The sequence below is a fragment of the Panthera leo genome, chromosome D2, assembly GCF_018350215.1.
Source record: "Panthera leo isolate Ple1 chromosome D2, P.leo_Ple1_pat1.1, whole genome shotgun sequence".
NCBI classification, from domain to species: domain Eukaryota; kingdom Metazoa; phylum Chordata; class Mammalia; order Carnivora; family Felidae; genus Panthera; species Panthera leo.
Genome location: NC_056689.1, coordinates 61,362,929 through 61,377,827, shown reverse-complemented (window position 1 = coordinate 61,377,827; position 14,899 = coordinate 61,362,929). Strand labels below are relative to the sequence as shown.

Below are 14,899 nucleotides of genomic sequence, written 5' to 3'. Positions count from 1 at the left end.
AAGATTGATCTCCCTCGGGTGATGCCCACTGACTTGTGGCGGATACCCGCCCAACCAGAGCAGGGGTGGGGGGATAGGAAGGACAGGGAGGTTTGCTGTTTCAGGGAGCTCTTTCTTTCCAAAGTCCACGAGACACTGGTTCCCACTCCTTCCCACTTTGCTGGTTCATTCACTGGGTCATTTGTATCTGGTAGGCAGAGACCTTGGGAGGACCGCTTGTATGTGGGGTACCATGGCGTGTCCCACCGTCCGTGGTTATGGCTTACATAGTTCTCAGTCATCCCCCAAGGCGGCTGATCCCTAGACCATAGCAGAGCACCTAGCATGGAGGAAATGTTAGTAATGCTCCCATCACACGCAGAGTAAAACCCTGAGTCCTCACCATGGCTCTCAAGGCCTCACTTGATTGGACCCCAAAGACCTCTCTGGATTCATTGCCTTCTGTCTCCCTCTTACTATATGAGCTGTAAAATCCCAGGCTGAAATCTCAACTTAGCCACTTAGTGGCTGTGTGACTTTGGACAGTCCTCTCTGAGCCACCATCCCCTGTGCAAGGTAGGGCTAATAAAATTACTTGCTTCAAAGTCATTGTGGGGATTAAGTGAGAACCCAATGAAAAGCTCTTAGCCTGTGCTCAGCACGTAGTAAGCACTTGGCTACTATTACCTCTTGTCTCGCCCCTCCTCTGCCCCTCTCAATTCCACCATGCCCGCTGTGCAAATCTTAGGACTTCTAGAGGGAGCAGCCATGGAGCCACAGCCCTTTGGTCTCCAGATGAGAATCCAGAGGAACCTGCTTCAGGGTCATGCAGCCAGCCTGTGGCCCAGGCAGAACTTGAACCCAGGACTCCTGCTAAGGCCCCTGCTCCTTCTGCTGGTCCCACCTCCTCAGCCCAGCCCAGAGCAGCAGCAGCAACAGGGACCTACACTTATGTGCTTGGACCCTGTCAGGCTCAACAACTTTCTTCTCCACTTTCAGGAGTGAGTTATGTCCCGAGGTCTATTTTATGCCCTGTGTGTAATCTTCCTTACGATGCTTATCATATTTCTGGGGCAGCATCTGCATGGCTTTGAAGACTCTGGCAGGAGCTATAAACGGGCTGAATTACATTTACAAGAGGCCTTCAATGCCCTGTGGTCTCGGCTTCCTTAATGGGGATTTTCCTCCTGCTCCTTTTTTTCTCTCTCCCTTTTAATACAGTCACCGGTTTGGCTTTCCGAGTGCGGTTTGGATTCCTAACAGAGAAGTCAAGACCATAGAATCCCTTCCAGATCTTCCCTCCCTCTTTCCCCCTCCTACCCTCTGCCGCTTGTGCCAAAGCCCCAAGAAAAGAAAACGTTGCTCCTGTCAGGATTTCAGCGGGAAGGAGAGAAGCCCTGTTGGGATTCCAAAAAATCAGCCGGGAAATGGCTTGTACAGAAACTCTCCTCTGACTCTGCACCTGAGCAACAGACCCACAATCTTTGTGAAGGGTCCCAGAGGCACGGTGGCCTCGTTTGCAGGGAGTGGGCATGAGGGGCGAGGTGGGGGTCCTGTACTCATGTGAGTGGGAGCCCACCTATCTCCCCACCTCATCCCCCCACCTCATCCCCCCTCTGCCGGGCTTCTGCACCATGTGGAGGCCTTAACTGTTCCTCAACTGTTTGCTTTTCGGCGGTTCTGTCTGCAGCTGGATCAGGTGATCTCTGCAGGTGATCTTATGTGATCTGCGTATCTTATGTATCCGTGTATCTCAGGGGTTTGGCCAGCCTTGAGAGGGGCCTGTTTGGAGACGGAGGGATTTTGTCTGCCATCTTTTCCCTTTCCTTTCTGTCCCTTGCCAGGATGAGAAAGGGCAGGAGTGCTATTTTTGGAGGATGGATAAGTCATGTTTCATCTCCTTTCAAAGGAGCATGTGGCAGAGCCAGGTCTGTGGGCCCGGGTCCCTACTGTGGTCTCTCCTTTGGTTTCCTGTGCTGCATAGACGAGTCCTCCAGGTTCCTGCGAGCTACCATTTGACCACTGGCGTCACTGGGACTGCGCGATCTCCAGCTCTTGACGTATGAGACTCAGGTAGAAGGCTCAGAAACCTTGACCCAGGGAGTCCTGTCGTTTTGTCAGTCCCGAGAGCAGGCCTCCTCACGCTATGCGTTTATTTGCACATGTCGTCCCCATGGCTGTGTGCATATGCTCCCGCGGCACGCAGGCAATAAAGCGACAGGCAACCAAAAAAGGGTAGGAGGCACAGAGGCCAGGAATACCAGATCTGTGACATCTTCCTCCAAGGAAAAGAAGCCGTCTCCAGTGTCTTGATAAATCATGTTTTATCTCCTTTCAAAAGGAACACGTGGCAAAGCCGATTTATCTTGATGACATTGTCCAGTCTGCACAGCATCGTCCCTCTGACGGGGAGATGGCCTGTCTGCCTGGCTTCGGAGAGGAAGGGAGGAAAGAGAGCTTGAGGGACAGTCCAGGAGAGGGAAGTGAATGGGCCAGCAAGTACCTATGGGGCGCCTGCTGTACGCAAAGCCTCGTGCTGAGTGGGGTGTGGGTGCCAAGGGGAGGAAGGAGGTGGTCACATCTGATGTGGGGGGATGAGGGGCCCAAATGGGAAGCAAGTCACACATGATAAGATGAGTTAGATGCTCCCCGGTCCAACTGGAGCATGGCTGGTGACCAGTACTTCTGGTGGCCAGGAACTCAGGCTCTAGCCTTCCGAGGTCCACTGCCCTTCACCTCTGTCTCCGGAGGCTGCTTATGGGAAGGACTGGGAGCTTTGCTGTAGCCACAGGAGCGTACTCGGCGGGAAGTGCCAGAGATGTCCTGGCACTCTCAGATGTTCACAAGCAGGAAGCTGGTGACAAATACCCCTCACCCTCAGTTGGGATACCTCTGAGGTGTAGTCCATATTATCCCCAACAGACCATAGGGGTGACCTGGCCCGACAATACTTCCTTCCCTTCCCTGTCTTCCCTTTCACTCCCCTCCTGCTATCTTCTGGGATCTGCTCCCAAATAAACCACTTACATGCCTCATCTCTGGGTGCCACCGGGGAAACAACTTAAACCAAGGCAATGCTTCATGCTTCCCTGGGGCCTGGATAGAAGAAACTCAAGTGGATTGACATGCAGTCTGTGTATCTGTTCACATGAAATGGCAATTATCTTAATTAGAACTCCTTGAACGCAAGCGTAAAACTCCATCTCCAATTAGTTTAAAAAATTATTTTATTGCTTCATACATGTGAAAAGTACCAGGTAGACCTTGGGTTCCAAACAGCTATATCCAGCTTTCAAATGATGTCAAAGGAATCTGCTGTTCATCTCTTTGCTCTGCTTTTGAACCATTCAGGAAGCATTTACTGAGCCCCTATTTCGTTCCAGGCACAGATCCTTTCTCTCAGTAGGTTTCCTTCTCGGACAGTAATAAATATGGCCACTAGAAGCTTCAGGCTTTCATCCTGCCAGCTTAGCAACTGTGGGAGAAAAAAAGCCTCCAGCAGAAGTCTCAGGGCTGACCCTCATTGGCCCAGATGGGGTCCCCTGCCCATCTCTGAGCCAATCACTGTGATTCTGGTTGGCTGGGCTGGGTCACAGCCCAGTAGGCTGGGCCTACTCTTGTTGCCAGGGGGTGTGGCTAGAAAACCCCAGGGACTGGGAATGGAGGAGGGAGGCTCTCCAGAGGGAAACTGGGCAGACTTGAACAACAGATGTTTGTTACAGCTATGGGCTGGGTTGTGTGTGTCCTAGGATGTGTCAGGCCCCTCATGGAAGGGGGCTCACACATATCTGTAACACACAGCAGAATGAGGTGAGTAACTTAGGAATGGACAAAGTATGTGGATGTTCTGGAAAGAGGAAGTTGCTCCTAGCTCAGCTAATCAAGGAAGGCCTTCTAAAAAGGGGACATTGGGGGTGCCTGCGTGGCTCAGTCGGTTAAGCGTCAGACTCTTGGTTTCAGCTCAGGTCATGATCTCATGGTTCGTGAGTTCAAGCCCCACATCGGGCTTCACGCTGACAGTGTAGCCTGCTTGGATTCTCTCTGTCCCTCCCTCTCTGTCCCTCCTCAGCTCATGCTGTCTTCTCTCTCTCTCTCTCTCTCTCTCTCTCTCTCTCTCTGTGTGTGTGTGTCTCAAAATAAATAAACTTTAAAAACAATGAAAGGGGCATTGACTCAACATCGATGGCCATGGGGCATAGAAATGTTAACTGTGTCAGGACTTGAAAGTCAGACCAAGGAGATCAAACTCTGAATTGAACCGGCTGAAAAGGACTATACATTGATCTGGTTGTTAAAATTGAATTCAGCAAGCTCAGAAGAGCCTGCTGGGAAAGTCTGAGGGGCTGGCCTTTCCTGTAAGCCTTGCCCATACCTGCAGAGGGGTGTACCAGCCCATCTGCACAGTGGCCTGCACTGTTGGAGGCTGTGTGTACAGAGAGGCTGGAGAAAAGTCAGGCTGGGGCAGCCGTGCTCCCTTGGCATTGGCCTGTGCCCGCCCTGGAAATAGCCACCCACCTAAACTAAGAATAGGAATTCCTGCCTGACTGGCAGGAAGGAATGCTGATTTCTCAAGGAGGGATGGGCCTGAAAACCAAACATGGCGTGTGGGTTGGGCCGTCCTTTGTATTTATTTGTGAGGTCACTTGGGAGCCACACCCATGTCAGGGCATCGATTCTGCCATTAGACCCAGACAAGGTGATTTGGCCAAGATGGCAGCCTCTGGGGCTGCTCCTGGGCCCCAGAGGTCCTGGGCCCTCAGCCTCGGGCGCCTCCTACCCCCTGGGAGAGGTGACTGCTCCTCTCTTGTTTTCTTGACAATGGGCAGAGGTGGTGGCACTTGGTAGCCAGCTAAGATGCTGAGAAGCTGAGGGAGAGGGGAATGAGTGTAGGTGGCCCAGGTCCCATGGCAGCCTTCCCCAGAATCAACCGGCTCATGAGCGTGTGTCTCTTCCAGGCAAAATCCTCTTCCGGAGAAGCCACATCCGGGACGTAGCTGTGAAGAGGCTGAAGCCCATCGACGAGTACTGCCGGGTAAGGGTGCGTCTGCAGGTGGGGGAGGGGCCGGTCCGTCTGCCAGAGAGTCTGTCCATCTGTGAAGGAGAGCCATCTGTATAAAACTCTTGGCTGTGGTTTAGCAGATGCATCCTGACACCTGGCATTTCTTGGCCAGAGGGGTGGGTATGACTGTCCCTCAGGGAGGGGTCGCTCGTGACTGGGCCACCCCCTGGAGCACATGGGCCTTGGGATCACAGCTGAGACTTCTTTTGGGACATGTCCATGTTTACAAAACACTATTTTAAATCACTTCCACCCGCTCGGGAGCTCAGTTAAGGGGTCTCCTGCTGAAGGGATTCTGTATGGGACTTTTTGCTTGACACAGGAGAACTGTTTCTGTGAATTCCTTTCAGGACGTTGTTGGAACCAATTCTGAGTTCAATAGTATCTGAAATATCGGAAATGCATATTTGTTTATTCACAGAAGTGTTGATGGTCACGGATGTTTGTGCACATGTTTTTATCGATGCAAGTGCTCACTCTCACAGACACACAGGTGCGCGTGCGCAGGTGCCTCAAAACAGCCACTGCCAGGGGCGCCTGGGTGTCATTCGGTTGAGCGTCTGACTCTTGGTTTCACCCCAGGTCATGATCTCACGGTTTTGTGAGTTCAAGCCCCCACATTGGGCTCTGTGCTGACAGTGTGGAGCCTCCTTGGGATTCTCCCCGCCCCCCCCTCTGTCCCTACTCTGCTCCTGCTGTCTCTGTCTCTCTCAAAATAAATAAATAAATAAACTTAAAAAAAAAAAACAACAGCCAATGCCAAAGAACAGATGAGAGAGTGACCACGGGGTCATGAAACAGAGTCCCTTCCTCTTTCCACTTTGATTAGAGCCTAGGATCCCGGCAGCGAAAATGGCCTGGGCACCAGACCTCTGGACAGCGAGGCTGCCTGGGTTCAAAACCCTCACTAGCTACATGAACTTGGACAAGTCACTTAACTTTCCAGAGCCTCAATTTTCACACCTGTGCAATAGGGAGGAGGACAGTGGCTCCACAGATGCTAGTCGTGGGGATGAAAGGAGCAGGCACAGGCCAGGCACCAACACAGTGTCTGGGAGAGAGGAGGCATTCAGGAGACGCTGGCTTTTGATGATTATTATTAAAAGGCGTAAACAATACACTGTTACCACTGGCTTTGATGGAAATGGGACTTCTTAGTTCAGTGAAACTTGTGGAGTCTGACTCAAGACCCTTGAGGAGAAGCAAGTATGGGATGGTTGCAATGCTGGCATTAGGACGGGAAGAGCTGGGATCAAATCCCACTACCCCCCACTAGCTCTGTGACTCTGGGCGAGTTACTTTACTTCTCTGAGTCCCGGGTGCCTCCTCTGGAAACCAGGGTAAAGGCAACTCTTGCAGAGTTCATGAAAGGTGCTGCACCAGAGAATATGTATCATAGTGTTTGTCACTTCTGAAATGCTCTGTCCCTGCACGGAATTGTTGCTGCACAGTCCCTTGATGCACTAGTGTGTTACGATTCAGAAACACTACGTTTGGCAATAAAAATGTTTAAATAAGAATCAAGTTGCTAAAGGTATTAGCTGGTGTCCCCAAGCCCGTAGGAAGACGAACACTCCCATATAGTCTCCATCAACCCAAGTTTCCATTTTGTGACTGTGCCAATTATACTTGGTCACATTGTCTGCCTTAACCTAAAGAGAATTCCCGCTGATGAATTGTCTGACACGAGAAGCTCCTCTTCTTCGGATCAATATTCATTTTTCTCTTTAAAGAGCATTTGCCATTTCCAGTTCAATTGATGGCTGACGCCCGAGCTTTTATTTCTCTTTATTCCTCTCCCAAGAAGTTAAATAAATGGGCAAAGCTAATGGAGGAGGGGGCAGAGGGAGGGAGGCCTCTCCCAGCTGGGGATTTATGGCTCACATCAGCCTCAGCCTCCTGGAGCTGGTGGAGCCCGAGGCATCTGCAGTGGAAATGCCGTATCCTAGGCCATCCGGAGGAGGAAACTGATAACATCTTATCTCCTGGGATCAGGCTTTGAACAGGACTCCTGAATCAGGATGAGATTCAGGGGGGCTCTGGGGCCCCAGTGGTGCCCAGTTGGTGGCCGGGGGAGCCATTTAAGTGGAGTCTGCAAGAGGAGGGGCCTCCTAACCTGATTAGCACAGAGCCAGGCAGCAAGGAGGAATGTCATGGGTTCACCAAGCAGCCAGCCATCTCACAGGCTGTAATTTACTCTGAGAATGGCGGGGGTGGGGGGGGGGGCAGTGAGGGGGTGGTGGAGGAGGGAGGGGGAGGGCAGTGCAGAAGTGGCCTTTAATTCTTCGGAACTAGAAAGCTGGGGCCTGTGGTATGATTGTCTGAGACCTTGGAATGACCTTGGAATCATCATTAGGGACAGATAAGCCAGCAACGGTCCATGGCCACTGCCACCCAGCATCGTGCTTCACAGCTCTGCCTCCCGATTGTCCAATCTGTGGCCACTCAGGATCCGAGTGTCACTCATCATCACTGGCCCCCACCATGAATTCCATGGTCAGTGCCATGTGCAGTCTGCTGCATGGCCAGCCGTTCCCTCATTCATGTCTGTCCCTGGACACACTGCTGGGAACCTCTGGGATTTTTGTTTCCAGTTTCCATATGCAGCTTTGCTTGGCTGGGCAGCATCTTCCTTGGACTGCTGGCCAACGCGGGCTCCCAGTCTGGGATTTGCTGGGCATTCAGATGCACCCAAAACTGTGAAGCTGGCTCTGTGCACAGAGCAGCCAGCTCCTGTGCCAGGACTCAGACGCGGAAAGTCTGACCGCGCAGTAGACCTCCCCAGACTTCGGGCTCCCTGCCCTCGCCGGCCAGCCAGTCCCTCTGCCCAATGGTGGTTTCACAGCCCAAATCTCAGTGTTAATTTTAAACATATATGGGGCAGATTAGATGAGCGTCACGGAAAATTGACCGAGCACCAGTCGGGTGATTGTTTTATGTGGCACTTGAGGGCTGGGTGTCTATCAAGAGGGGTTCCAAAGGCATTTCTTTAGCTCCATAAATTAATTTAATGGGCAACATGGTTATGCGGTTAATATTTAATGATTCTGTGGCCTCAAAACGTCGAAGACTTTCATCTCACTAACAAGCGAGAGCTATACTTTAGGGGCTCCGACTAACAGTTTTATAAGTGACTCCATTTACCCCATTCCTGCGTGTGAAATACATGTTTGCAGTGTTTGTCTAGGGGATAAAATAAATATCCCAGGGCAGGGGGTGGGGTGAGGGGCAGGGAGAGAGAGTGTTTGAGAATGATCAACTCACCCTTTGCCATGGTAATGACGTTTATACAAGTCTCCATTTCCTGGTGGGTGCAACTAGAATTTTTTTTTTGCTGCCCAAAAAGCTGAGATTGCTTCTATTATTCCGCCGTCCAAGATAGACTTGTTTTCAGGATCAATGGTTTTCTTTGTGGGAGGGATGAAGGGTTGGTTGTAGTCAGGCTGGGGGAGGGGGACAAGGCAGGATCTCCCCTGAAGAGGTAAAGATCTCCCCACGTGATCCTCCAAATCTATCAGACTCATTCATTTTTATTCCCACTTCCCAGATTTGAAAACTGAGGCTATTTCTGGGATGTGGTTCTTAGTCCCAGGCATCTGCCTCCCAGCATGCCTGGCCCATCATTGGCTCTCACCTTAATAAAGAGGAAGGTTCATGTCCCAACCAAAACACATGCCTTTAAGAAGCACCGAGACTTCCTGGTATACTCAGTCCTAGATACAGGGAGACTTTGTTCTTATGGGCCCCATTCTAAGGGCTAGCCTGGGTCAGGAGTGTTGCTGATGGGGACACGGAGGCAGAGAGTGAAGATTGATCTGTTCCTGCCTCCCACGTGGGCTGGTACTCTGGAGGAACCCAACTGGTAGAATATCTCCATCTCCACAGGCTCAGATAGACCCAGGCAAAGCATTTCCAGCCTGGGATAAAGATGATTATGTCCCTTTCTCCTTGAAGACCCTCAGGGGAGCCCCATTGCCCATAAGAACCTCTGGGCGCTTGGCTGGGCCCTCTGTGGGCTCGTTCTAAGTGCTGCTCAGGCCTCAGCACCTGCCTCTCCTCAAGGCTCTGCAGTCCAGTCCGCCAGAGGTGCAGCCGTTCCCAGCTAGCCAGAGTCCCTTAGGCTGCCACGCCCAGGCCTTGCTAGTCCTTTTCCTGCAGATGCATTCAGCTCCCATGATGCCCCTCCTAGAAGCCTCCTGACTCCCCAGGGAAAGCCAACCACCCTTGCTGTTCCATTCCCCAGAAAACTCTGTGCCTGCTTCCATGCAGCACACCTATCCTCTGTAGGAGGGTGACTTCTGTGTGTCCACCTTCTCTGGACTGGGAGCAACCGGAGGGCCACATCTGTTATCTTTGTGTCTTCAGTAACAAGCAGGAAGCCTGGCTTCATGTGGGTGTCCAGCCAGTATCTGATGATAAAATGCAAGGATCACACACAAGCAGAGGAAACCTCTGAGGACGGTGACATGTCCCCGAAGCCCCAATGTACTAGGCTCCCTTGTGAAATGGCTTAAATGCTGCGAATTAGATGCTGTTTCCGTTTCAGAAGGATTTGCGGCTACACCCTTCAAAAAGAGAACTCCTGCGTTTGATTCAGAGAAGTTCTGTGAGCTCCCAGCTTCCTAGATAGGGATCCGGGAGGAACATTCCAGGCAGGCTAGAGGCAGCCCAGGGGTGGGGATGGGGGCAGAGAGTGGGCGTGTGGCCAGATGGGCAGGACTCCAGCCCCCTGTGTCACACCCCACCCGACCCTAAGTCCCTGGGCTTTTACCCAGAAGATTTAAATTGATAAGAAATCAAATGATGCCCCTGGGGCACCTGGGTGGCTCAGTCAGTTAAGTGTCCAACTCTTGATTTTGACTCAGGTCATGATCTCACGGTTATGAGATTGATCCCTGCATCAGGCTCCACTCTCAGGCGTCAGGCTCCACGCTGAGCTTAAGATGCTCTCCTTCTCTCCCTCTACCCCTCTCCCCTGCTCATACACTCTCTCTCTGAAATTAAAAAAAGAAATCAAAATGATGCTCCTAAAAAGAGGAAAATGTTTGATCCCATGGAAATAGCAGGGCATCCACAGTTGTTTTGCCAAATGCGGAAGTTTGTTTTTTGTCCTTGGGCAGACATTACCCAGAGTGGCAAGCTTCGTGGAAGGGGGTCATTGGGTCATTTCAAAGCGGGTCTGAGCTCAGTCTGCCTGGGGCCCCCTCCCATGCCACTGCACTTGAAAAACCAGGCTTGTGGCCGCAGCATCTGGGTGGAGGTCTCAGAGGCACGCAGTGCAGCCACCCTCTCCCTTATCTGAATCCGTGTCTTCTAGAATGATGACATGGTACCAAATGGTGGCCCAGGTCACTGGCTCCCAGAAAATGGTCGGGACAGGCCAGGAGCTGGAGACCTCAGGGCAGTTTAGGACTGGGGAAGGGAGGCACTGGAGGGACGGGCTGGTGGCACACCTGGGTGGCTCTTCAGCACGTCTTCACTAGTCTCCCCCATTCCTAGGCACCCCCTGCCCTTGACTCCTTCCGTTGCCTTGTTTCTCCATATCTGCTCTCAGCTAGTTCACGGACCCCCTGGACCACAGGATGGCAAGGTCAAAAAGGGACTGATTTCAGCTCAACCAACATTGGACAGGGGCCTGCATACTCTAAGCAGCCCCACAGGGCACTGCCCCCTCCCTGGGTGCCGAGGGCTGTGAGGTCATACTCATTCCAGCTCTTCCCACCTAACCTGAATCAGAGTCCTATTAGAAAGGCTCAGTCGGTTAAGCGTCCAACTCTGGCTCAGGTCACAATCTCGCAGTTTGTGAGTTCAAGCCCCGTGTCAGGCTCTGTGCTGACAGCTCAGAGCCTGGAGCCTACTTCAAATTCTGTCTCCCTCTCTCTCTGTCCCTACTCCCGCTCATGCGTGCACTCTTTCTCTGTCTCTGTCTCTGTCTCTCTGTCTCTGTCTCTCTCTCTCACATCTCTCTCTCTCTCTCTCTCTCACACACACACACACACACACACACACACACACACACACACAAAATAAATAAATAAACATTAAAAAAAAACTTCAGGTGCACCTGGGTGGCTCAGTCAGTTAAGCATCTGACCTCAGCTCAGGTCATGATCTCACAGTTCATGGGTTCGAGCCCCTCATCAGGCTCTGTGCTGACAGCTTGGAGCCTAGAGCCTGCTTCAGATTCTGTCTCCCTCTCTCTCTCTCTCTGCCCCTCCTCCACTTGCTTGCCCTCTCCCTCTCTCTCTCTCTCTCTCAAAAATATACATTAAAAAACTTTTGAAAAATTTACAAAAAATTAAAAAAAAAAAAAGAAAGGCTCAGTCACATAGAATGATAGGTCAGACACCGAATTCACTAATAATGGTGCTGTTTGTAGTGCTGGAGCCACAGACTGTTAGAGATGGAAGAAACTTCAGAATGTCTGTAGCCTGCATTTGTCCCAGCTGTGTTTGATGGGCTGTCAGTAGGAATCGTTGGAGGACCTGCTCGACGGTCAGAGACCTGTGGGTAGCGCTGGAGGCAGTACTAGACCCGGACGGAGCACAGGCTCTGGACTCAGACGGCCCAATTGAAGATTCTGCTACTTACTGGCTGTGCAGCCTTGAGAAATCACTTAACCTCTGTGCTTTATAGTTGCTTCTCCTTAAAATTGAAATCATAGTCATATCCATCTCTTAGAGTTCCTGTGATGATTACATGAGCCAATCCTTCAGCGTGCCATGATTATCAATAAATGCTGATCTGAACAAAGCTCTACAGGTTTCTTCCCTGCAGGACTTCTCAGAGCCTTTGCTATACTAATGAACATGGTGATCTCTAAGACCAAGGTGGGCCATCTACAAGGCACGATTTCACTTGTACCCACAGAATCACTCTACCTCACCAAACAGGTTTTCCTTGAGATAGTTTGAGATTCCAGAGTTAGTCTGCTTTATCCTAGAAGAAATGACAACCAGAGAGGTGAGGTGAGCTGCCCAAGGTCATGGGCAAGTATATAGGGGCAGGACTGGAATTAGAATTGAGGTCTCCTGACTCCCATGCCAGTGTCGTTTCTAGTATGCATCACTCCATTCATCTAGAGAACATAGCAGCAAAGACAACAGTACAACAACTAAAATTTACGGAGTGTTTACTCAGTGCCAGGCACTGTGCTAGGCTCCTCCTAGTTACAACCTCACCTAGCCTCCTAACAAATAGGTGCCACGTCATACCCATTGTACTGAGCTCAGAGAGGCCAGTAACGCATTCAGCACCACACAGCCCATGAATGGTAGAGCCAGGACTCAAACCCATGTCTGGTTGGCCCTGAGGCCCTGACTTAACCACCCATAGCATAAATCCTGGATGCCCAATGGCATTGGCATTTCAATGGCCTGGGTGGTGCCCTTGAAAATACCCATGTATGGCCCCCACCTGCTCCTCTCAGAATGGCTGGATTTGGGGGTTTCCCGGCTCTGGCAGTGATTGGCAGCCCAGGCCTCGGGGGCCACACTGCTCAGCACCTAGCTCTCCTGCCAGATAATTTTGGCAGATCTGGGCTTGGCGGCAGGGCTGATGGAAGCTGTGCTGAGCTGGGAGCCTCTTGTCTGCCTGCAATCAGGATGAGACCTCCATGCGGCTCCCTTCGGGGCTCTCTGTTCAGTCAAGATGCCACGGGGGTTCGACCAAAAGGCCTCTTTGTCTGAAGCCCTCACGGCCCACACGTCCTCTGGCCCCGGAATGCCGGTCTCTGTCGGCATGAAGAGCCCCTGTGTTCGCTGCTGGGGCGGCGCGAGCCGTGGCTGGCCAGGGGCTGCGCCGGGGGCGGGTGGCAGCGTGCTGAGCTGGGAGGGTGCTGGCGCTCCGCGCCCGCTGGAAGCCAGCCCTGGCTCCCTTCCCTCTTCCTTTCAGGGAGGTCACCCTGGCAGCGAGCGTGCACACAGCCTGGGTCCCTGGTAATGATTTCCCCCCTGCCCAGCCCAGCCCAGCCCAGCCCTTAAGTTCTCCTGCCAGGAGCCCTTGCCGTGCACAGGCCTGATTTCCCCCCCCCCCCCCCCCGTCTCTTTCTGTCTCTGTCTCTCCGTATCAGTCTCCCTGTCTCTCTGTCTGTCTGTCTCTCCATCTGTCTCTATCTCTTTGTCTCTCTCCCTGCATCTCTCTGTCTCTGTCTCTCTTTTTCTTTCTCTCGCCTTCCTCAGTTTATCTTTTCCCTTTCCCTCTACCCTTCCTGGGGGAGGAAACAGCACATGCCACGTATTTGAAATGAAAACCTGAACACTTTGGGGCAACTTGCACTGATTCTACCTCCTGAGCACAGGGCTTCATTCTGCACTTACGCAGAATAGTCTCAGTGTCCCCGTCATAAACAAAGGCAGTGATGTCCACCTCCGGAACAAAACGGAGTGACACCTCGTCAGACATGCTCTTGCAAGGGCAGAAGCTGTGTCTGGCTCATCCCTGTGACACCGGACACAGCCCCATGTCAGGCACGCACTGAAAGGCCCTCCCTGTTTGTTGGATAATTGGAGTCAAGGGACTTAGGACGGTGCCTGAAGCATTGCATTTGCCCATTACATGTTAATTTCCCTTCTTTCCTATTTCCTGACTGCTCATGGGTGTGTGATCTGTTAGAGACCCTTGGAAAGCCCTGGCCTCTAGAAAGAACAGCTGTGAGTTGCAGAGTGTTGCAGTCAGGTCTTGTCTCATCTTGCCCAGGTGTGGATATGATATCAAAAAGGGCCGTCATGCTGGGATGCCTACTGCTCGATGCCACACTTGAATGCTTTGCAATAACACCATCCCAAGTTTTCTTCTCCCTTCTCCTGGCTCTATCCCAGAGTTCCCTTGGCCCTGTCCCTCAGCCCTGCCTCGGGAGCAACCTCTCCCATCTGTTTGTGCTAAAGAATCGTTCCAGTGTCTTCTCTGCATACTGAATCGAGCAGCCAGGAGCAGGGCTTCACCTGGTCTCATGCTCCCCCGCGGCCTCCACGTTGGACTGGGGCAGGTCAGGGGTCCTGGGTGCCCCAGGCTGCAAGGTACGCAGTATGTGCTGGTCTGGTGTGCAACAGGAACTCTGATCACCTCTGACTGTGACTCCTCACTTTCCAGCAGCAGACTCTCAGCCCTGTCGGGGTGACAGGCTCATAGCTGGTGCATGCCCCTACCTGGACACTTACCCCTGTACGGTGGCTGCCTTCTCCTCTCTGCCTGTCCAAATACTGCACATACCTCTTCGCTAGCTCATGGCCACTCTTCTAAGAAGCCTTTCCAACCCCTTCAGCTCTTACCACTCTGCCAGGCATCCTAAACAAAGCCCTGCTGGACCAGACTGGTGGTCCCTCTCCCCTCGTTTAGTGCGCTCAGGCCCCACGGAGCCACTATGCTTGGTCTCACCACCCTCACTTGACCAGTTAATTCTTACCCATCCTTCAGAACTCAGCTTCAGAGTCTTTCCTGAAACCGCCCCCCCTCCTCTCTGCTAATCTTCCTGGGTCCTATCAGATTCTGTCATAGCACCCTGTTGTGCTTGGTAGAACTATCCGCTTGTCATGAAATAATTAATTGTGCAGTCAGTATTTAGGGGCTGTGACTAGCAGCTGTGTCCAGAATGTGACTGGTGGGAGATGAGGCTGGTAGAATAAGCCCTTGGGTTGGCAGGCTAAGGATCTTGGACTGACTCTCTGGGCAGGAGGGAATCCTTCCAGGGTTCGTGCCGAATGACTGGCTCCCGAGGGCTCCGAGACCTAGGGCTCAATGGTCATTGTGATTTGCTTGGTTGGCTGGTTGTTTAGTTGGTGAACTGGCTAGTTGAATGGTTGGTTGGTCGAATTGTTGACTGGATGGTTGATAGATTAATTGGGGTTGGCTGATTATTTTTAT

General features: G+C 52.0%; 1 protein-coding gene across 4 annotated transcripts in view; it reads left to right on the top strand.

The window, feature by feature from the left end:
- SH3PXD2A (SH3 and PX domains 2A) overlaps positions 1 to 14,899 on the top strand; it is a 235,296-nt gene that overhangs the window by 115,141 nt on the left and 105,256 nt on the right. For all 4 annotated transcript variants that reach the window (XM_042907910.1, XM_042907909.1, XM_042907912.1 and 1 more), the window contains exon 4: positions 4,935 to 5,011. In XM_042907910.1, the coding sequence (XP_042763844.1) occupies positions 4,935 to 5,011 (77 nt within the window). The remainder of the gene's footprint in view (positions 1 to 4,934; positions 5,012 to 14,899) is intronic.